At 47.0% G+C, this 21,741-nt stretch overlaps 1 protein-coding gene across 3 annotated transcripts in view; it reads right to left on the bottom strand.

The window, feature by feature from the left end:
• PRKAR1B (protein kinase cAMP-dependent type I regulatory subunit beta) overlaps positions 1-21,741 on the bottom strand; it is a 105,118-nt gene that overhangs the window by 17,342 nt on the left and 66,035 nt on the right. For all 3 annotated transcript variants that reach the window (XM_087728649.1, XM_087728648.1, XM_087728650.1), the window contains 3 exons: positions 20,852-21,010; positions 9,310-9,370; positions 7,653-7,774 (listed from right to left, as the gene is read on the bottom strand). In XM_087728649.1, the coding sequence (XP_087584775.1) occupies positions 7,653-7,774; positions 9,310-9,370; positions 20,852-21,010 (342 nt within the window). The remainder of the gene's footprint in view (positions 1-7,652; positions 7,775-9,309; positions 9,371-20,851; positions 21,011-21,741) is intronic.

The following is a 21,741-nucleotide window of genomic DNA, read 5'->3' as shown; positions in this document are numbered from 1 at the left end:
GAGCTACCCCAAATTATATAGTTATAAACTGCACAAATATCACTCTTGAAAGCCCGAGAACTGCGTATTTGCACGGCAAAAATAAAATTAAAAAAATCTGGTGATGTGCAAAGCACGTATTATTTATTCCCTTTCCCTCCCGAGAAATTTTGGATTAATATTCTTATCTATTTTAATACTTGGCTAAAGGCGAGCGTATGCCCCGGGAATGACAGGTTTTGGAATTAAGGTTCAGCTCGTTTAATTTAATTTTAATTTAAATTCAATGGAAACTGATTAAAGTATGAGGGCAATTACTCTTGCTCCCCATGTATTTAATCGTTTTGTCCTCCTGCAATATTACGAGTTCCCAATTTTGCAAGAGCACTTAAAGGTTGCACTTAAATTGGAGGAGACATAGGTTAACCTGGAATCTCAGGTGATGCACCTCAAATTTAAAGGCAGCTAGTGAAAATCTTTAGGGGCTTCCTTACCAGATGTCCATGCATAGATGATTCAGAAAAGGTAAAGGTTCCCCTCGCACGTATGTGCTAGTCGTTCCCGACTCTAGGGGGCGGTACTCATCTCCGTTTCAAAGCCGAAGAGCCAGCGCTGTCCGAAGACGTCTCCGTGGTCATGTGGCCGGCATGACTCAATGCCAAAGGTGCACGGAACGCTGTTCCCTTCCCACCAAAGGTGGTTCCTATTTTTCTACTTGCATATTTTACGTGCTTTCGAACCGCTAGGTTGGCAGAAGCTGGGACGATATAATGGGAGCTCACTCCGTTACACAGTGCTAGGGATTCGAACCGCCAAACTGCCGACCTTTCTGATCGACAAGCTCAGCGTCTTAGCCCTCTGAGTCACCATGTCCTTCAGAAAAGATAGAAAAGCTCAAACAATATGTGGAAATGTTTTTTTTTTCAGAATGAAGGGATGTTGGAGGTCTTCTAGCCCAACCCCCTGCTCAAGCAGGAAAACCCAAATGGTTTTCCAATCCCTTCTTTAAAACCTGCAGTGTTGGAGACCCCGCAACTTGTGAAGGCAAGCCGTTCTGTTGGTTGGTTGTTCTCACTGTTAAGAAGTTTCTCCTTAATTCCAAGTTGCTTCTCTCCTTGATTAGTTTCCCTCCATTGTTTCTTCTCCTGCTTTGGAAAGTAAGTTGCAACCCCCCCCCCCACTTCTTTGTGGCAGCCCCTGAAATACTGGAATGCCACTATCATGTCACCCCTGGCCCTTCTTTTCTCTAGATTGGCCATACCCAAATTACTGAAATAGTTTGGCACCATTCTCTCCCTTTCCTTTTTAATTCCCTGCATCCTGTTCTTTCTGTGTGTGTGTCTCTCTCTGTATCTCTCTCTCTCTCTCTCTCTCTCTCTCTCTGTATCTCTCTCTCTCTCTCTCTCTGTATTTTTTCTCTCTGTCTCTGTATTTCTCTCTCTCTCTGTTTCTCTGTCTGTCTCTCCCTTTCTCTGTCTCTCTGTCTCCATCTTTCTCTTTCTGTCCCCTGTCTCTTTCTCTCTCCCTTTTGTTCTCTCTGTGTGTTTCTGTCTGTCTCTCCCTCTTTCTCTGTGTATCTGTCTCTCTCTCTGTATCTCTCTCTCTCTCTCTTTCTGTCACTGCCTCTGTCTCTCTCTCCCCCTTTCTTTCTCTCTGTATTTCTCTCTCTCTCTCTTTCTGTCTCTCCCTCTTTTTCTGTCTCTGTCTCCATCTTTCTCTTTCTGTCTCTCTGTCTCTTTCTCTCTCTGTCTCTCTCTCCCTTTTGTTCTGTGTGTTTCTGTCTCTCTGTCTGTCTCTCCCTCTATCTCTGTGTATCTGTCTCCCTCTCTGTATCTCTCTCTCTATTTCTCTTTCTCTCCCTCTGTCTCTCTCTGTTTCTGTCTCTCTCTCTCTCTTTCTGTCCCTGTCTCTCTCTGTGTGTCCCTCTCCCCCTTTCTCTCTCTCTGTATTTCTCTCTCGCTCTCTTTCTGTTTCTCTGTCTCTCCCTCTTTCTCTGTCTCTCTGTCTCCATCTTTCTCTTTCTGTCCCTCTGTCTCTCTCTCCCTTTTGTTCTCTCTGTGTGTTTCTGTCTGTCTGTCTCTCCCTCTTTCTCTGTGTATCTGTGTATCTCTCTCTGTTTCTGTATCTCTCTCTGTTTCTGTATCTCTCTCTGTTTCTGCATCTCTGTTTCTCTCTGTCCCTGTCTCTGTCTCTCTGTCTCTCTCTCCCCCTTTTTCTCTCTCTGTATTTCTCTCTCTCTGTTTCTCTCTCTGTTTCTCTGTCTGTATCTCCCTCTTTCTCTGTCTCTCTGTCTCTATCTTTCTCTTTCTGTCCCTCTGTCTCTTTCTCTGTCTCTCTCTTCCTTTTGTTCTCTCTGTGTGTTTCTGTCTCTCTGTCTTGTCTCTCCCTCTTTCTCTGTGTATCTGTCTCTCTCTCTCTGTTTCTCTTTCTCTCTCTCTCTTCCCAATCTGCAAGTTACCGCTGTTGGAATGGCTTCCCATCAACATCGTGGCACCGAGCCCGAGTGCTAATCCAGCATGATGAAGTTATCAATGTGTAAGCGATATTGCAAGGTAGAAAGGAAGGCAGGGAAGGCGCGAGAAGTTCTGGAATTGTTTCCATGAAAACATGTCCGGCCATACATGGGACTTGCTCTTAACTGTAGCCAAAGGATCGGACACAGAAGAAGAAGGAAAGCAGAAGAAAGCCGGAGAGCGGCTGAGCCCAGCTGTGGACTTTGAATCATTCCCAACATCTCAATCAGGAGAGTTTCTTCCAAAGCTGTGGCTTGGCGAAGTCAACCTTGGGAGAAGGTCCACGTTGGTCTTGCAAAGTTCTCATGCTGAGGACGTGTTCATGGGCAGCTTCCCTCAACAGAGAACAGAAGAACGTAGAACCATGGGGCTGGAAGGTACCTTGGAGGCCATCTAGCTTGACTCAGCCTTCTGTCCTTCCAAGGTGGGTAAAATGAGGACTTGGATTGTTGGGGGCAAGAGGCTGGCTCTGTAAACGCTTAGAGAGGGCTGTGAAGCACTGCGAAGCGGTATATAAGTCTATTGCTATTGCTAGTCCAATTCCCTGCCCGAGGAAGAGGGAGCTCCCGTGACTTGTCCCAGCTTCTGCCAACCTTGCAGTTCGAAAGCACGTAAAAAAATGCAAGTAGAAAAATAGGAACCACCTTTGATGGGAAAGTAACAGTGTTCTGTGCACCTTCGGTGTTTAATCATGCCGGCTAAATGACCCTGGAGACGTCTTCGGACAGCGCTGGCTCTTTGGCTTTGAAACGGAGATGAGCACCGCCCCCTTGAGTCGGGAACAACTAGCACATAAGTGCAACCTTTACCTTACCTGTCCAGGTAGTCTTTATATGTAAAGACTATCTAAATCAGAGGTCTCCACTCTCCAGCCTTGGCAACATTAAGACTCATGGACTCCCAAAATTCCTCAGCCAGCTGATCCCTCGGACTACAAGGTGATCCAACCAGTCAGTCCTAGAGGAGATCAACCCTGACTGCTCTTTAGAAGGCCAGATCCTGAAGAGGAAACTCAAAGACTTTGGCCACCTGATGAGAAGGAAGAAGGACTCCATGGAGAAGAGCCTCATGCTGGGAAGGATGGAGGGCAAAAGAAGAAGGACTATAAGGCCATCCAACCGGTCAGTCCTAGAGGAGATCCACCCTGACTGCTCTTTAGAAGGCCAGATCCTGAAGAGGAAACTCAAAGACTTTGGCCACCTGATGAGAAGGAAGAAGGACTCCCTGGAGAAGAGCCTCATGCTGGGAAGGATGGAGGGCAGAAGAAGAAGGACTGCAAGGCCATCCAACTGGTCAGTCCTAGAGGAGATCCACCCTGACTGCTTTTTAGAAGGCCAGATCCTGAAGAGGAAACTCAAAGACTTTGGCCACCTAATGAGAAGGAAGAAGGACTCCCTGGAGAAGAGCCTCATGCTGGGAAAGATGGAGGGCAAAAGAAGAAGGAGACGACAGAGAAGGAGGTGGCTGGATGGAGTCACCAAAGCAGCCGCTGTGAGCTTCAATGGACTCCAGAGGTGGTAGAAGACAGGAAGGCCAGGAGGAACGTTGTCCATGGGGTCACAATGGGTCAGACACGACTTTGCAACTAACAACAAGGTCCACCAAAGATTTATGTGACCCTCCAAACCTTGCCACCAGATTGTATCTTTTTTTCCCTTTCTTTCTACAACTCAGAAGAGGGGGGAAAAATGACAATTAAATGCAGAGGGAGTAACCATGCGCCTCGCATTCAGTTAAGCATCTTTAGGTTGGCCGGAGGGAAATGAGGAGAGGCAGGGTGACCTTAAGACAAGAGCTTAGAAGTTGCTCCAAGCCGGTTGGGTTTGATTGAGCTTCTCTTTCATCCCGCCCCCCACTTCCCCCCTTTCCCTATTGTTTTCTTTCTTTCCAGCTTTTGTTCCATGATATCAGCTCAAGGTGCTTTGCAAAGTTCAAAACAAAGCCAGCCTCCAACTCGGTGGCTGAAGCTTAAAAGAGAAGAGAAAAGAACGAAAGAAAGAAGTCAGTCCTTGGATTAATTCTTGGCGTTCTCCAATTAAAAAAGGATCCCACGGAGGAAGGCGATGGAGAGGCTGTTTTTGGCTTCAGAGGGATCCCGGCCATGAGGCATGGCACGGAAGGGGTCTGGAGCGGCAGGGGCTAGAGGAAGGAGCAGCAAGGCCTGGCAAAGGGAGAAGGGCCCAGCCACATGGTTTCTCCTGTACCTTTCAGCTGCATTTTTGTAACAGCCTAGATAATGCTGCCTTCTATAGTTCTGCTTCTAGCAACAGCTCGATGAAGTCAGATGGGCTAAAAGAGACTTTCTTTTTCCTTTATTCTTTCCCTTCTTCTCTTCCTCCTTCCTTTTGTTCTTTCTTTCTTTCCTTCCTCCTTTCCCTCTTTCTTTCTTTCTTTTTCTTTCTTTCTTCCCTTTCCTCCTTTTCCTCCTTTCTTTTGTTTTCTTTCCCATCTTTCATTGTTTCCTCCTTCTTTCTTTCTCCTTTATTCTTTCCTTTCTTCTATTCCTCCTTTCTTTTGTTCTTTTTTTCTTTCCTTCCTCCTTTCCTCCTCCTTTCTTTCTTTCCTCCCCTTCCTCCTTTTCCTCCTTTCTTTTGTTTTCTTTCCCCTCTTTCATTGTTTCCTCCTTCTTTCTTTCTTTCTTTCTTTCTTTCTTTCTTTTCTCCTTTATTCTTTCCTTTCTTCTCTTCCTCCTTTCTTTTGTTCTCTTTCTTTCCTTCCTCCTTTCCTCCTTTCTTTCTTCCCCTTCCTCCTTTTCCTTTATTTTGTTTTCTTTCCCCTCTTTCATTGTTTCCTTTCTTTCTTTCTTTCTTTCTTTCTTCCCTTCCTCCTTCTTTCCTTTTCTTTCCTTTCTTCCCCTCCTCCTTTCCTTCTTTCTTTCTTCCTTTCTCCTTTCCTGTTTCCTTTTTCTTTCTTTCTTTTTCTTACTTTCCTTCCTTTTTTTCTTTCTCTTTCTTTCCCTCCTCCTTCCTCCCTTTCTCCTTTCTTCTCCTTCCTTCAACTTTTTTTATCCTCCCTTTATTACTTGTATTAATAACTCAGGACAGGACAGGTACATAATACTCCCGTCCCTGTCCTACTCTCCCCATTTAGATGTACTCTTTTTTATGTGTTTATGGCTGTGTTTTGCTTATTTATATCCATTTATTTGTGCCGGTTTTTTCATGCGTTTTTCATTCTTGTTTCCTTGTACTTGTGGACAAATAAGTAAATATAATAAAATAAATGAAGTTGTTCCACGGATTAATTGTTCCGTCAGGAAATTTCAAAAGGCACCAAACAGAATGCAACGGGCTTAAGAGGCTCCAGGGAAGGAGACTTTTAACACAGAGGCCATCAACAGCTGGATTCCTTTTTGCAGATTCCTTCTTGGATCTGCCCTGCCCCAAGACTTCTTAACGCTTCTCCCTGAATGGCAGGCCCGGCACAACTCGCGGGAAGCAAGCAGGTGGGTGAATATATACTGTTCTATGGGAAACAAGGACACCTGGTGTTCCAGCCCAGAGCGCTGAATTCTCATGGCATGGCACGGCTATAAATCCTCCCAAAATGAGCCTTTTAAGCTGTAGCCCCAAACCGAGAGGAGCACCAGAAAACAACACAAAAAGGAAAACAGGATTGCGGGTTGTCGGCGAGCATCTTTCCCTCCTTGGAGACTTAAAATGAGGGTTATCAATCATTCTGCTTCTCCGCAGGCAGCCCTGGGAATTGTAGGTTTACACGGGAGTGAGGTTAAGTGTCCCTCCTAGAGATTTCTCTGTGGCTGCCGAAATTACAAGTCCCTGGGTTCCCCCTTTTTTTTGGGGGGGGGGGGAGGAAGCGGCTGAATGGGAGGCACAACGCTGATCTTATGTTCTAGACTCCTCGGACTGATTATGTGTTATTGAACGTAACATTTAATTAAAAAAAGGAAGAGGGGTAGGGGAAGAGGTGAAAAGTGATAGATAGATAGATAGATAGATAGATAGATAGATAGATAGATAGATAGATAGATAGATAGATAGATAGATTAGATTAGATTAGATGATAGATGATAGACAGACAGACAGATAGAAAAAGGAGGAAATGCGATGGATGGATGGATGGATGGATGGATGGATGGATGGATGGACAGATAGACAGGATAGGATAGATAGAGATAGATAAGACGGATGGATGGACGGATGGATAGATAAATGGATGGATGGATTGATGGATATATAGGGGAGATGATAGATAGATAGATAGATAGATAGATAGATAGATAGATAGATAGATAGATAGATAGATAGATAGATAGATAGATTAGAATAGATGATAGACAGACAGACAGATAGAAAAAGGAGGAGATGTGATAGATGGATGGATGGACGGACGGATGGATAGATAAATGGATGGATGGATTGATTGATGGATATATAGGGGAGATAGATAGATAGATAGATAGATAGATAGATAGATAGATAGATAGATAGATAGATAGATAGATAGATAGACAGACAGACAGACAGACAGATAGATTAAAATAGATGATAGACGATAGACAGACAGACAGATAGAAAAAGGAGGAGATGTGATAGATGGATGGATGGATGGATAAATGGATGGCTGGATTGATGGATGGATGGATGGATGGATGGATGGATGGATGGATGGATGGATAGATAGATAGATAGATAGATAGATAGATATGATAGATATGATAGATAGATAGATACATAGATAGATAGATAGATAGATAGATAGATAGATAGATAGATAGATAGATAGATAAATAGACGATAGACGATAGACGATAGACGATAGAGACGATAGACAGACAGACAGAAAAAGGAGATGTGATAGATAGGATAGATAGATAGATGATAGATAGATATAGATGACAGATAGATAGATTTGGATGGATGGATAGATAGACACACACATAGATGTAAGAGAGAGACAGAGAGAGGGAGGGAGGAGGGGCAGAAAGAGAGAGAGAGAGAAAAGACAGAGAGACAGACAGAGGTAGTAGCAATGGCGACCGAGGGACATGTAACCATGGGCCTCTTGTCCTTCTAAGGTTTGCAGTCTTAACTGGTACCCAACCCTAGTGAACCATTTAAGCTATGGCCGCATGGAGGAGAAGGCCATGTCGTTTGATGGGCAAGAGATTGATTGGCACATGAGAACGGCAGGTTTTACCTCTGTGATGATGAAAAAGTCGTCCCCCGGCTCCCCCTGGACCACAATTTTCTCTCCATCCTCAAACTGGACCGTCTCTAGCGCATCGGCCACCGTCAGGCGCTCCCATTTGTCCAGCGATCCTAAGAGGCGAAAGAGGACGAGTGAAATTTGGGCACACGCCTTCTGCTCATCTCCGGCAATCCCACCTATCCTTGGCCAGGGCAAGCTGGCACACATTCTGCCTTATTCAATACCCCGGTGGCTGTGGACCATGGACACTGGAGTCCAGCGATGATGAAAGCCACACGTTGGATATCTGCATCCGCTTCTCGGAACTGTCACATAGAGGTTGCCCTCGATTTGCGACCACTCATGAGCCCAATATTCCTGTTGCTAAGCGAGAACCGTTGTTAAGTCCGTTTTGTCCCCCTTTATAACCTTTCTTGCCACGTTCGTTAAGTGAATCCCTGCCGTAGTTAATTTAGCAGCCCGGTTGTTCAGGGAATCTGCCTTCCTCGTTGACTTGGTTTGCCAGATTGTCGCAAAAGGGGATTGTGTGAACCTGGAGATGCTGCAACCATCATAAATATGAGTCAGGAAACCTTCAGAAATATGAATCCCAGGAAACTGTCAGGTACTGAGGATTTAGTAGCTGCCAGTTGATGTAAGGTTGTAAGCTGTAATTTGTAAGCTGATGCAATGAGGATGATGCAAGGAGGGGTGTGTGTGTGTGTGTGTGTGTGTGTGTGTGTGTGTGTGTGTGTGTGTGTGGTCATTAGAGAGCTGTCAGGCCTGCAATTATATTCCTTTTAGAATTTTGGCCTGTTTCATTAGTATAGTTGATGGGAGGGGGGGAATAGACAGGAGTAGGATTGTAGAATGTATTGTTGTCATTCTTTTCTAGAAGACCAAGGTCATCTTTTGTCTCCGCACTTTTACACCTGACCGGAAGCAGCTGGATGGAGACGCCAGAGTGGAAGGAGAAGATTGGACCATGTGATGGATTGTGGGTGTGGGGACAAGATCATGAACTTTTAACTGGGTGGGATTCTGATGTAATTTCCAGAATTGGGAATTACACAGATGTGCTAAGATGACTGCTTTATTAAATTGGAACTTTAAGGATCGTTTTGCCTTGGACTCTGATTTAATCAGAGCCGAGGTGGCGCAGTGGTTAAATGCAGCACTGCAGTCTACTTCAGCTGACTGCAGTTCTGCAGTTCAGCTGTTCAAATCTCACCGGCTCAGGGTTGACTCAGCCTTCCATCCTTCCGAGGTGGGTAAAATGAGGACCCGGATTGTTGTTGGGGGCGATATGCTGACTCTGTAAACCGCTTAGAGAGGGCTGAAAGCCCTATGAAGCGGTATATAAGTCTAACTGCTATTGCTATTGCTATTGCTATTAATTCTACATGATACTTGGAACACTGACAAGGGCGTTTCTTCTCTCTCTTGTCGTGTATCTCATTTCTCTCCTTGTGTCCAAGCTGAGTGGTAAGGAATTTATCAACCATGTATATCTCTGTATAGATAAACCACTATTCATTGTCTAAAGGCTCTATGTGCTGTGTTTTGCTCCTGGGTTTATCTCATAATAATAGTCACACGGCCAAAACTCTTGACAAAAACAATCTAATCCCCCCCACACACACAAAAAAAGGAAAAAGCTACGCACCCAAAATGGAAACTTTGCTCAGAAATTCTTCGTACATTTTCCGTTTTCTCAACGTGCTGCCCTGTTGAGAGAGAGAAAGAGGGGGAGGGGGAGAGGAGAGGAGGGAGGGGAGGAGAATTAATGTTACCCACATTGCTGCCAACCTCAGAGGAGATCTTAAGGGTCAAGACGCAATGCCAGGAAAAAAAAAAGGACAAACTCCAGAACATATAATCCTCATTTCCCGGAGCCCACGGAATTCCCACCAAAAGTGAACCTCGCCCGTCGTAAGTTGGATCGGGTCCTTTTTAGTGGGTGGAATTTAACGCCGGGCGTATGGGGCACAACGTCTGGTCAGTGGGGAGACCCACACCCTTCCCTTCTTCCTTTCCCAGCAGCTTCAAAACAGAGGGAAGAACTCAACTAGGATCCACATCTTGATGGGCTAATGAGTGTGAAGAATCGATTTGCGCCTGCGGATCCGCACATCTAAAAGGAGATAATCGGACTCTTCCCAGCTTTCTCCTTGGCAGTTTAGGAAGACAAAAAGCAGAGGGGTGTTTTTTTTCCCCCCCTCCTTCCCAATTTGGATGATTCAACAAACAAAGTGTTTGTTCTCAGATTCGGACAGTGAGGAGGGTTGGGGAGGAACCTGGGCCAGTCCTGGAGTCTGGGGAAGGCTCCGATGAGGGCTCTGTGTCGGAGGCAGAGAGGTGCATGCATGCACATGTGGGCACAAGGCCAGGGGGGGGCATTTAATTACGGGTGTGGGCACGCGCAGATGCTTTTGGCACCTGAGGGAAAAAAAGGTTTGCCATCACTGTTGTAGGGTCTCCTGCTTGAGCAGGGGGTCGGACTAGAAGACCTCAAAGGTCCTTTCCAGTTCTCTTCTTTTCTCTCTACTCTACTATACCCTACTCTACTCTCCTACTCTACTCTCCTACTCTACTCTCCTGCTCTCTCTTGCTCTACTCTACCCTACTCTACTCTCCTACTCTACTCTCCTACTCTACTCTTCTGCTCTACTCTCTGCTCTGCCGAGGTGGCGCAGTGGTTAAATGCAGCACTGCAGGCTACTTCAGCTGACTGCAGTTCGGCTGTTCAAATCTCACCGGCTCAGGGTTGACTCAGCCTTCCATCCTTCCGAGGTGGGTAAAATGAGGACCCGGATTGTTGTTGGGGGCGATATGCTGACTCTGTAAACCGCTTAGAGAGGGCTGAAAGCCCTATGAAGCGGTATATAAGTCTAACTGCTATTGCTATTGCTATTGCTATTGCTCTGCTCTGCTCTGCTCTACTCTACTCTACGGTACCCTACTCTACTCTCCTACTCTACTCTCCTACTCTACTCTCCTACTCTACTCTCCTGCTCTACTCTCCTGCTCTACTCTCCTGGTCTGCTCTGCTCTACTCTACCCTACTCTACTCTCCTACTCTACTCTCCTACTCTCCTGCTCTGTTGTGCTCTACTCTGCTCTACGCCACCCTACTCTATTCTCCTACTCTACTCTCCTGCTCTGCTCTGCTCTACTCTATGTCAGGGTTCCAACAGATGCCCTCATTAAATCATGAGCCTACTCTACTCCTCTCCTCTTCTGGGTTTTTCCCAGCCTCATCCAGATTTGCTGGGAAAGTTATCCCCAGGATTCTCAAGCAACATGGTTGGAGATCCTGGCAGCTTGGGGAAGGGGTGGGGGGGAGTGGCAGACTGTAACCTTACATTTCCTAAAGTCTTTCTTGATGTCCATTGCTGGTGGTCTTTTTCTTCCAAAATGCAAGGCAAACTTTGACCTTGGTGTGTGTGTGTGTGTGTGTCTGTTTGTGTGTGTGTTTGTGTGCAATTTCCAGAGTGCTCGAAGAACCAGACATTCACACAACAGAGGCCGACAGCTCAGCGCAGGACCAAGGAGAGAAAAGTGGACGGCCTCCCACACCAACAATCCGTCGCTGGGAAGTTGCCAGTGGCCAGCAGACGGTGACAGCTGGAGAAAGAGAGGCAGGTGCCTGGCCCACGCCCACGGGCTGCAATGGGGCAGGGAGGGGGGGGGGAACCGATCCGGAGGTTGCATCCTGCCTTCTAACCAACTGTGGGATGCCCGGAAATTTTAAGAAGCAATAATCACGGAGCAGAGGAACTCTGCAATCCACAGAGGTAATTGAAACCAGAGTTGGGTTAGGATTCGGAGAGGAGAGGGAGGGGCACAGGGCGAAAAGGACCAGGATATCAAACTCCACTCCAAACTCCAAAAGGACCAGGATATCAAATGGAAACTCCACTCTCTGCCTTCTCAAAGTTGCAAATCTCCCTGTTGCTTTTGAGCAAATGCCAACACAGAATCGCCAGAACGGGGCAGCCGATGACCAAGGGACCCCTTCAGAAACTCCAAGTTCTTGCAAAGAATATGAATAGAAATACCTTAAAGGTATGAATGATCGCGATCGATACGAAAACCATCTTAGGGGATATTGAATAATGGAAGAATGAAGGGGGGAACTTTGATTTAACTACGGAAATATGAACAACAAAATGGGTGAAAAACAACGACTTTAACTATTATAGCGATACGAAAGGAGGGGAAAAAAGTTAAAATAGGGATAGAAAATAGTAGTGGGAAATAATAATTATAGAATAGAATAACAGAGTTGGAAGGGACCTTAGAGGTCTTCTAGTCCAACCCCCTGCTTAGGTAGGAAACCCTACACCACTTCAGAGACAAATGGTTCTCCAATATCTTCTTCAAAACTTCCAGTGTTGGAGCATTCACAACTTCTGGAGGCAAGTTGTTCCACCGATGAATTCTTCTCACTGTCAGGAAATTTATTCTTACTTCTAAGTTGCTTCTCTCCTTGGTTAGTTTCCACCCATTGCTTCTTGTCCTGCCCGCAGGTGCTTTAGAGAATAGCTTGACTCCCTCTTCTTTGGGGCAGCCCCTGAGATATCGGAAAACTGCTATCATGTCTCCCCTAGTCCTTCTTTTCATTAAACTAGACATACCCAGTTCCTGCAACCGTTCTTCATGTGTTTTAGCCTCCAGTCCTCTAATCATCTTTGTTGCTCTTCTCTGCACTCTTTCCAGAGTGTCCACATCCTTTTTACATTGTGGTGACCAAAACTGGATGCCGTATTCCAGGTATGGCCTTACCAAGGCTTTATAAAGTGGTATCAACACTTCACGTGATCTTGATTCGATCCCTCTGTTAATGCAGCCTAGAACTGTGTTGGCCTTTTTGGCAGCTGCCAAAATATGAGTTGGCTCATATTTAAATGGTTTGTCCACTAGGACTCCAAGATCCCTCTCACAGTTACTACTGTTGAGCGAGGCACCACATACACTATATACTCTTGAATTCTGTTTTGTTATAGAGTCAAGATGAGCTAATGTGGGCTTCTTAGCAATTTCTCCTTACCAAGACCTTCCTGGCTGCCTATTTGTCTCCGGATACCCTTCAAGGCGCTAGTCGTCACTTATAAAGCCCTTCATGGTATTGGACCTGGGTACTTGAGAGACCGCCTGCTGACAATCACCTCCACTAGACCGATTAGATCCCACAGATTAGGCCTCCTCCGAATTCCATCCGCCGGCCAGCGTTGACTGGCGACTACCCGGAGGAGAGCCTTCTCTGTGGCTGCTCCGACCCTCTGGAACGAACTCCCCATGGAGATTCGAACCCTCACCACCCTCCAGGCCTTCCGCAAAGCCGTTAAAACCTGGCTGTTCCGACAGACCTGGGGCTAAAGAGCTGCTGCCCCCGTTTCGAATGGTATGACTGTTGTGTGTTTTTAAATTATGTATTGTTATGTTTCGTTTTTTATTTTTTGTCTGTACCCCCCCTTCCCTGATTTGATTTGTTAGCCACCCTGAGTCCCCTCCGGGGAAAAGGGCGGCATATAAATATAATAAAATGAAATGAAATGAAATGAAATATATTAAGATGTTAAGATATACAAAAGGACAGAAAGATGGTGATAATAAAAGGCATGTATAAATAATATGAAACAATGGAAACGAAATATAGTATTTAGGAATAATAAACCTATGTAAATCTGTACTGAAATGTATGTTACCCAGTGATCACACCAATCAGGCCCTGATATGTATGAAGAATATAAAAAATAAAAACTTGACTGCAGAAAAAAAGAAGAAACTCCAAGTTCTGTTTTCTTTCTTTCTTTCTTTTTCTTTCTTTAACCAGCCACAAAAAAATGTGGTGGTGGTGGGGGAGAGATAAAAGCGATCCCTTCGGTTGGAGCGATGGTTGCAGTACAAAGGGGGGGGGGGAAATGTCACGCCAAAGGTACATAACAGGCCGACTGGAGTGGAGGAACTGATCGCCTTCCAAAAGCTGTTATATATTACCGTCTCTGATCCCAAGACAACTCCATTAAATCACAGGCTAAGGTTCGCTTGGGGCGATCCTGTTCCAGATTTTACATGTGTCTCTGATCGAAGCCGTACACAGGAGGGAACCAATTTTGTCCCCTACACACACACACACACACACACACACACACACACACACACACACACACAAGGTCACCCACAGCACCTGAAATCCGTTCTGAAGTCACTGCAAGAGATGGATTGGTCTTGAAGTCAAGCATGCTCAATGGCCAAGAGACAATGTGTCGAGCATTGAGATCACAGTGTCCTGGTCCCAGAGGGGGTATTCAGCGGGTTCTGACCGGTTCTGGCGAACCGGTAGCGGAAATTTTAAGTAGTTCGGAGAACCCGCCAATACCACCTCTGGCTGGCCCCGCCCCCCTTTATTCTCTGCTTCCCGAGTCCCAGCTGATTGGCTGGGTCTTCTTTTGTTGCCCTGCACAGGAGAACGGAGCTGGAGAGTAGATTAATTGGGTGGGGAGGGAATGGGGATTTTGCAGTATCCTTCCCCTGGAGTGGGGAGGGAATGGAGATTTTGCAGTATCCTTCCCCTGGAGTGGGGAGGGAATGGGGATTTTGCAGTATCCTTTCCCCAGGAGTGGGAGGGAATGGGGATTTTGCAGTATCCTTCCCCTGGAGTGGGGAGGGAATGGGGATTTTGCAGTATCCTTTCCCCAGAAGTGGGAGGGAATGGGGATTTTGCAGTATTCTTCCCCTGGAGTGGGATGGGAATGGGGATTTTGCTGTATCCTTCCCCTGCCACACCCACCAAGTCCTGCATACAGAACCAGTAGTAAAAAAAAAAATTGAATCCCACCACTGCCTGGCTCCATTGTACACCCTCTTAGCGGACCTTCTCCCTAAACCTGGAGAACCTCAAAGCACGCAACGTGCGAAGACCTCCAAAACAGCTGGATCTCTCCCCAGGTTCGTGCAACTGCCAAGACGCTTCTCGGATGGGAAGCCAAACGCCTTCAAAGAAAAACCAGAAAGCCCAGTTGCCTCTTTTTAAAAAAAGCACCTTGGGGACAACCATGACCTGGATGGCGGAGACATGCCAAGACGTCCCACCGATCCACCCGGGGGGGGGGAGAGGGGGGAAAGGATTAAACGCAGATCGAGACCTAGAGGCACCTTCCATCGTTGCAACACATCAAACGATGTTTGATGAACCTCATCCAAAATCCTGCACAATATTAGCAGGCCAGTTTAAGCCACAAGAGGAGACTTCTAAGATATATAAAACCAATACCCTTCATGGTATTGGACCTGGGTACTTGAGAGACCGCCTGCTGCCAATTACCTCCACCAGACCAATTAGATTGCACAGACTAGGCCTCCTCCGAATTCCATCCGCCGGCCAGTGTCGACTGGCGACTACGCGGAGGAGAGCCTTCTCTGTGGCTGCTCCGACCTTCTGGAACGAACTCCCCGTGGAGATTTGAACCCTCACCACCCTCCAGGCCTTCCGCATAGCCCTTAAAACCTGGCTGTTCCGACAGGCCTGGGGCTAAAGAATCATTGCCCCTATCTCGAATGGTATGATTGTTGCGTTTTTTAATTATGTATTGTTTTGTGTTGTTGTCAACGGTCTGTATCCCCCTTCCCTTGCTTGAGTTGTGAGCCGCCTTGAGTCCCTTTAGGGAAAAGGGCGGCATGCAAATGAAATAAAACTCTAAACTCTAAACTCTTCTAAGATATATAAAACAACAAGGGCAAGAGCGAAACGGGGGGTGGGGGGACACACAAATATTCCCTAGGAAAATTAAAAGAAGAGAAAGGAGGAGGAGGAGGAGGAGGAGGAGGAGGAGGAGGAGGAGGAGGAGGAGGAGGAGGAGGAGGAGGAGGAGGAGGAAGAGGAGGAGGAGGAGGAGGAGGAGGAGGAGGAGGAAAGCAATGCCAAGCCAACTTGGAAAAATAAAAAAGATTTACAGGCAGCCGGGCGAGTCCAGAATTTGCAACTCGATACGCCACCCGAAAAACGAGCGCGAATGCCATTTCAATTAGTCCTTGCAAACGCATCACCGAGAAAGCGAGCCAGGAAAATGACAGCCAAAGTCGTCTGGCTTGACAAAGCATCACACCTGCAGCCTTTGCGTTCTCCGTCTGGTCCTCTCATCGCCAGGACGGTCCTAACCAACCCAAACGTTCACGTAGGACTGGGGGGGAAAAACACCCCTCCAGCGTGATTGATGGACCGAGTCCTCGGTGTTTTGAAGCTCTGGGGTTAGGATTGCTTTTTCTAAGGCCTTCTGCGCCAAGCTGGATGGGTTTTTCTTTTTCTTTTTTTTCTTGCCATGGACCGAGAGAGAAGCCAAAGGCCGGGGGCGGGCGGGTGGGGGTGGGGGGAGAATGTCAGAAGATAGATCTAGCGGGCAATCATCCCAAAGAGAGAGAGAAGACTCATGAACGTTTACAGGGAAATGACCGAGGGCATGTACCAGGTGGGCAGGGATGGTAGACGGTCGATTAATGCCGTAGCAGCACGTGGGAGCCTAGTAAACTGTTGCTAATGGGGAGAATTAATAAGTAAACGAAGGCAGAGGGAGATGGGACCAACTCAATTTGGCAACGGGATGCAAAGAAAAGACTCCAAAGCAGGCCGAAGGGAGTGATGAGTATCTGAACGCTTTTCAGTGTTGCTGGCACCAGGAATCAATCTCTCTCTCTCTCCCTCCCTCTCTCTCTCTCTGTCTCTCTCGCCAATCCAAGATTAAACACCTGCTCGTTATCTCCTGCCCCATCCTTTTCATGCGCCTTGGAGGGACAATTAGAGGTAGCCGTGGGAAGCAGAACCGGCTGCCAGCTTCATTCAAACTCTGAAATGCCGATAAGGGGAGTTGGAACAGCTTCTTTCTCTGAAAACCCCCCCCTCCTTCCCCCCCCCCCCACTTGGTTGCCCTTGAAAATATTGCACAGATGTCTTCTTTTGGGGGCAAGGTGGGGGGGTGGGTGATTGTCTCCTCGCCCTTGGTTGTGAATTTGGGATGGACGTAGGAATTGTCTACGGGGGGGGGGGGAGGGGGGGAGATGGAGATGGAAAGAACTGCAGGTTTTAAGAAACCGTTTTCTATGGTTTTGTCTTTTTTTGGTGTGGGGGGGGGGCGCTGAATGACAGGAGGACTGAGAGCCTCAATGGTTGGTTGGATTAAAAATGTTAATTTTAAAAAAAATGCATTTGAGTGGTTTTTTTAATGGGTGTAATCATTTTTTGGGGGGTTAATATACACATTGCTAAAGTTCTTAACTCTATGGTTCTGGGTTTTTGGAGTCCTCTTAAGCTTTCCTGGAAGGAAGGGAAGGAAGGGAGGGAGGGAAGGAAGGAAAAGAGGAAAAGGAAGGGAAAGAGGGAGGAGGAAGGAAGGAAAGAAAGAAGGAAAAGGAAGGAAAGAGGGAGGGAGAGAAGGACGGAAGGAAGGAAAAGAGGAAAAGGAAGGAAAAGAGGGAAGAGGAAGGAAGGAAAGAAAGAAGGAAGAAAAAGGAAGGAAAGAGGGAGGGAGAGAAGGACGGAAGGAAGGAAGGAAAAGAGGAAAAGGAAGGAAAAGAGGGAGGGAGAAAGAAAAAAGGAAAAGAGGAAAAGGAAAGAAAAGAGGGAGAAGGAAGGAAAGAAAGAAGGGAAATGAAGGAAAAGAGTGAAGGAGAAGGAAGGAAGGAAGGAAGGAAGGAAGGAAGGAAGGAAGGAAGGAACAAAAGAAGGAAAAGGAAGGAAAAGAGAGGGAGAAGGAAAGAAGGAAGGAAGGAAAAGAAGAAAAGGAAGGAAAGAGGGAGAAAGAAAGAAAGAAGGAAAAGGAAAAGGAAAGAAAAGAGGGAGAAGGAAGGAAAGAAAGAAAGAAGGGAAAGGAAGGAAAAGAGTGAAGGAGAAGGAAGGAAAGAAAGAACAAAAGAAGGAAAAGGAAGGAAAAGAGGGGAAGGAAGGAAAAGAGGGAGGGAAAGAAGGAAGGAAGGAAAAGAGGAAAAGAGGGAGAAGGAAAGAAGGAAGGAAGGAAAAGAGGAAAAGGAAGGGAAAGAGGGAGAGAGAAGGAAAGAAAAGAGGGGAAGGAAAGAAAAGAAGGGAAGGAAGGAAAACAAGAAGGCAAAAAGGAAGAAAGGAAAAGAGGGAAGGAAGCAAGGAAGGAAGGAACAACGGTGTCCTGTCAATTAAACCTCAGCAACCTCCAGTCTTCCATTGCTTCCCCCAGCTTACTCCGCACTCCCACCCACTCTGTCCCGTGGGATTTTTTAAAAAAAATTGCAACCCCTTTCGGGATGCCAACCCATCTCCTCTCCTTCTCCTTCCACCCTTTCGGCCTCCGATGCTCTTCACTTCCAAGTTTCCTTTCCACCCATCCCAGCTTATCTCCCAGACGCCGCACCTGCTCTCTGGCCCTTTCTCTCCCCCCCCACCCTCCATCCCCCCCCCAAAGAATTAAGACCTTGAGTTCAGAAGCTGAAGCAACAAAGACCGATTGAAGAAGGATGCCAGGCTCCGGTGCCCAAAGAAATCCTCCCAACGAGAGATAACACGTCCCTTTCATCTCTCATCCTTTAAGATGATGAACCGTGCAACAGAAAGGCAACTTTTTAGCTCAACGCAAAGGACACACACACACACACACAACGTGAGAAACAACAAAGGTCCCATCAGTAGCCCTGGTGGATACGGGAGATGCTTCGAACCAGCCTCCGGTTTTACTCCAACCTACATGTAGTCCTCGAACTTACGACCACCATGGAGCCTGAAAATTCCTGCTGCTGAGCGAGAACTTTTCTCACCACTGCAGCGGTTCAGTTAGCAATATGGTGGTCGCCTAAGAGGATCACCGGGGGGGGGGGGGGGCTTTTGTGCCCGTCATATATGCGAGTCACTGGCGTAGCGTCTGAATTTGGACCGTGTGGGGAGGCTGTGAGGGTCGAGAGTGCAAAAAACATCACAAGTCGCTTTTTTTAAAAGGGTTTTTTAAACTTGGTTGTATTTATAAATACAATATTTACAAACACAACCAATTTTGTTTTGTGCATGATGTACAACGGCAATAAAGACATTTTATTAAAACTATTTTAAAACTTTTAAAAAGAAAACCAAGGACCTGGATACAGAAATCCCCGGCCGAGAGGCACACAATGCATTTTGAAAGTTTGAGGAAAAGATGCTTCAAATATTTCCATATTTTTCTTCTATTAAAGGACAAAGTTGGACGAGGCCTGGGATTTTTTATTTTTTTTCCAATTCTTTCCCCCTTACTTTGAAGAGCGGCTGGAAAACAGGTTCTTGGAACTAAACTGGAAGCATTAAAGTTCTTTCCAAGAGAAGTTGGAGAAAAGAGAGAGCGGAGAAGGGCAGAAAAATCCGCGGAATGAAAAGAAGGACGTGGAAAGGGATGAAAGGAAGGGAAGAGATCAGTGGGTGGGGTTCAATTTTTTTTTACTACCAGTTCTGTGGGCGTGGCTTGGTGGGCGTGGCAGGGGGGAAAAATCAACATTTCCTCCCAATCAGCTGGGACTCGGGAGGAAGAGGGGTGGGGCTAGTCAGTGGTAGTATTTACCAGTTCTCCTAACTATTCAAGATTTCCGCTACCAATTCTCCAGCGGATATTAGGTAAAGATTAAGGTTCCCCTCGCACATATGTGCTGGTCGTTCCCGACTCTAGAGGGCGGTGCTCATCTACGTTTCAAAGCCGAAGAGCCAGCGCTGTCCGAAGACGTCTCTGTGGTCATGTGGCCGGCATGACCCAACGCCGAAGGCGCACAGAACGCTGTTCCCTTCCCACCAAAGGTGGTTCCTATTTTTCTACTTGCATTTTTCCGTGCTTTCGAACTGCTAGGTTGGCAGAAGCTGGGACAAGTCATGGGAGCTCACTCTGTTACGCGGTGCTGGGGATTCAAACCGCCGAACTGCTGATCTTCCTGATCGACAAGCTCAGTGCCTTAGCCACCGAATACCACTGCATTGGTATACTACAATGCCACATTTTTCATCCCAGCCATCCAATGTGGCCAGCTGAGCGAAGCTGCTTGGAAACCTCTGGAGTGGAAGGAGTAGTAAATATTATGAAGCTCATTGCTTACAAGCCCTTCTTCGGTCAACAGAAATGCGCTTTCAGTTCTCACTGCAGCTCTCTCTGACCCTGAAATGAACCTAAATTAATTTCTCCAGGAAAAAAAAAGGGAGATTCAAGGCCTTTTGTGCCCATAAATAGAGTTTTGTCTAATTCTGGAGACTTTTCCCTTTCATAAATCCTATGCCGTTCAAATCGGCGGCGAGGCGTTTCATTTTATAAAGAGAGCTGGCCCTATATTACACCCCCAAGGCCTATATTTCAAGAACCTTTCTCCACACGTTAACAAACTGTTTCAACTCGAGTTGAGGGGAAGCCTTGGGTGATGGGGCCTGCTTCCACGTTTGTGTTCTGACCGAGGCTTCCCAAGAGCAGGAAACAAACTTCTGGTCCCGACAAAAACCCCTTTTATTAATTCACTGTGAATTCTGCTCATTCACAAAGTCTTTCAAGGGAGGATTTACAGTCACAGACCTTCTCTGGCTTGGAGAGCTGCCAGGTTGATATCTGCAAAACCTGGCCAGGAGTCTAGGAGAGTCACGAACCAATGAAGCAAACTAATTGCCTCCTGCAAACTCCACTCCCCTGTCGCTCCTCTTTTATTTCCTCTGGGAGGGGCCATTCACCCTGGCCATGCCCAGCTGGCCACACCCACCCCGGCCCCTCAAGGTCAAACACAACCCTGATGCAGCCTTCAATTTAATCAAGTTTGTTACCCCTGATGTAGGGGAAGGAGTGGCATAAGATGGGGGGGCAGAATGAAAAGAGGCACTAGCCTAGAATCCCCTTTTGCACCTCTTTTATTCCCTCTGGGAGGGGCCATTCACCGTCCACCTGTGGCCTTACTCCCAAGTCAACCCCCGTTCTTTAGCTCTTCCCTTCGTCTGGCAACTCTGTGCATGCGCACACTGGGAACAGGCTCCAGCTGTTCTTCTGCCTCACTGATGTCTGACTCTGAAGGCAGCTGATAACTGTCGGACGGCCCTGGCCCCCTCTCTGCCTCCGACACAGAGCCCTCCTCAGAGCCTTCCCCAGACTCCAGGACTGGTCCATCTTCCTCCCCAACCTCCTCACTATCCGAATCTGCTGCCAGCTCTGGTGGGCACTGGTGGGCCACAACAGTGTGTTTGTTTTTTGTAAACCCACCATCAAGATGCGCCTGTAGCTGTCGCGGTCGATCCCCCAGAGTTTGAGGTCGGTCTTTGCTTTGACGGTCGCAGCTCGTGGTGTGCCATAAATGAGGGCCAGTTCTCCAAAGCTGCCTCCTTCTCCGATGCTGGTGACCAATTCTCCATTCACGTACACCTTAATTAAAGAAAGGGGAAAGCTTGTTAGTTTGACAGTGGGGGACAGAGGGGAAAAGTCATCTTTGCATGCACTAATTTGGAGGAAAGTTTCAAGTTCATTAGAATTTGTATGCCGCCCACTCCCATAGGGACTTCTGGGCGGCTCACAACAGACAGGAAACATTTAATTTTCAAAAATAGAGATAAAAAATAAAAAATACAGTATTAAAATTCACATCACCCATTCCATCTAAGCGGGGCTGGATATCAATCAACAGCCCCAGGCCTGCCGGAACAGCCAGGTCTTGACGGCTTTACGGAAGGCCGGGAGAGTGGTAAGGGTCCGGATCTCTGCAGGTAGATCGTTCCACAGGGCCGGCGCAGCAACAGAGAAGGCCCTCCCCCCGGGGAGTCGCCAGCTGGCATTGTCCGGCTGACAGCACCCGGAGGATCTTGTTGCTCGTTGGGAGGTATGTGGCAGGAGGCGGTCTCTCAGGTAGCCAGGTCCTAAGCCATGTAGGGCTTTAAAAGTAACGACTAGCACCTTGAAGCGCATCCGGAGACCAATAGGGAGCCAGTGCAGCTCGCGGAGGATAGGTGTAATATGGGTGTATCTAGATACACCCCATATCGCTCGCACGGCTGCGTTCTGGATAAAAAGGGTAGCTGCATGTTCTTAACCAGTGACTGCAAACTGCACAGTATTCATTTCGATATGAGTACTTTAGAATTTAGAGACTATTTTAGTAA

This window comes from Thamnophis sirtalis, unplaced genomic scaffold (assembly GCF_051295495.1).
Source record: "Thamnophis sirtalis isolate CommonGarterSnake01/CBP01778 unplaced genomic scaffold, rThaSir2_p1.2 scaffold_14, whole genome shotgun sequence".
Classification (NCBI taxonomy): domain Eukaryota; kingdom Metazoa; phylum Chordata; class Lepidosauria; order Squamata; family Natricidae; genus Thamnophis; species Thamnophis sirtalis.
This window is presented reverse-complemented; position numbering and strand designations above follow the sequence as displayed.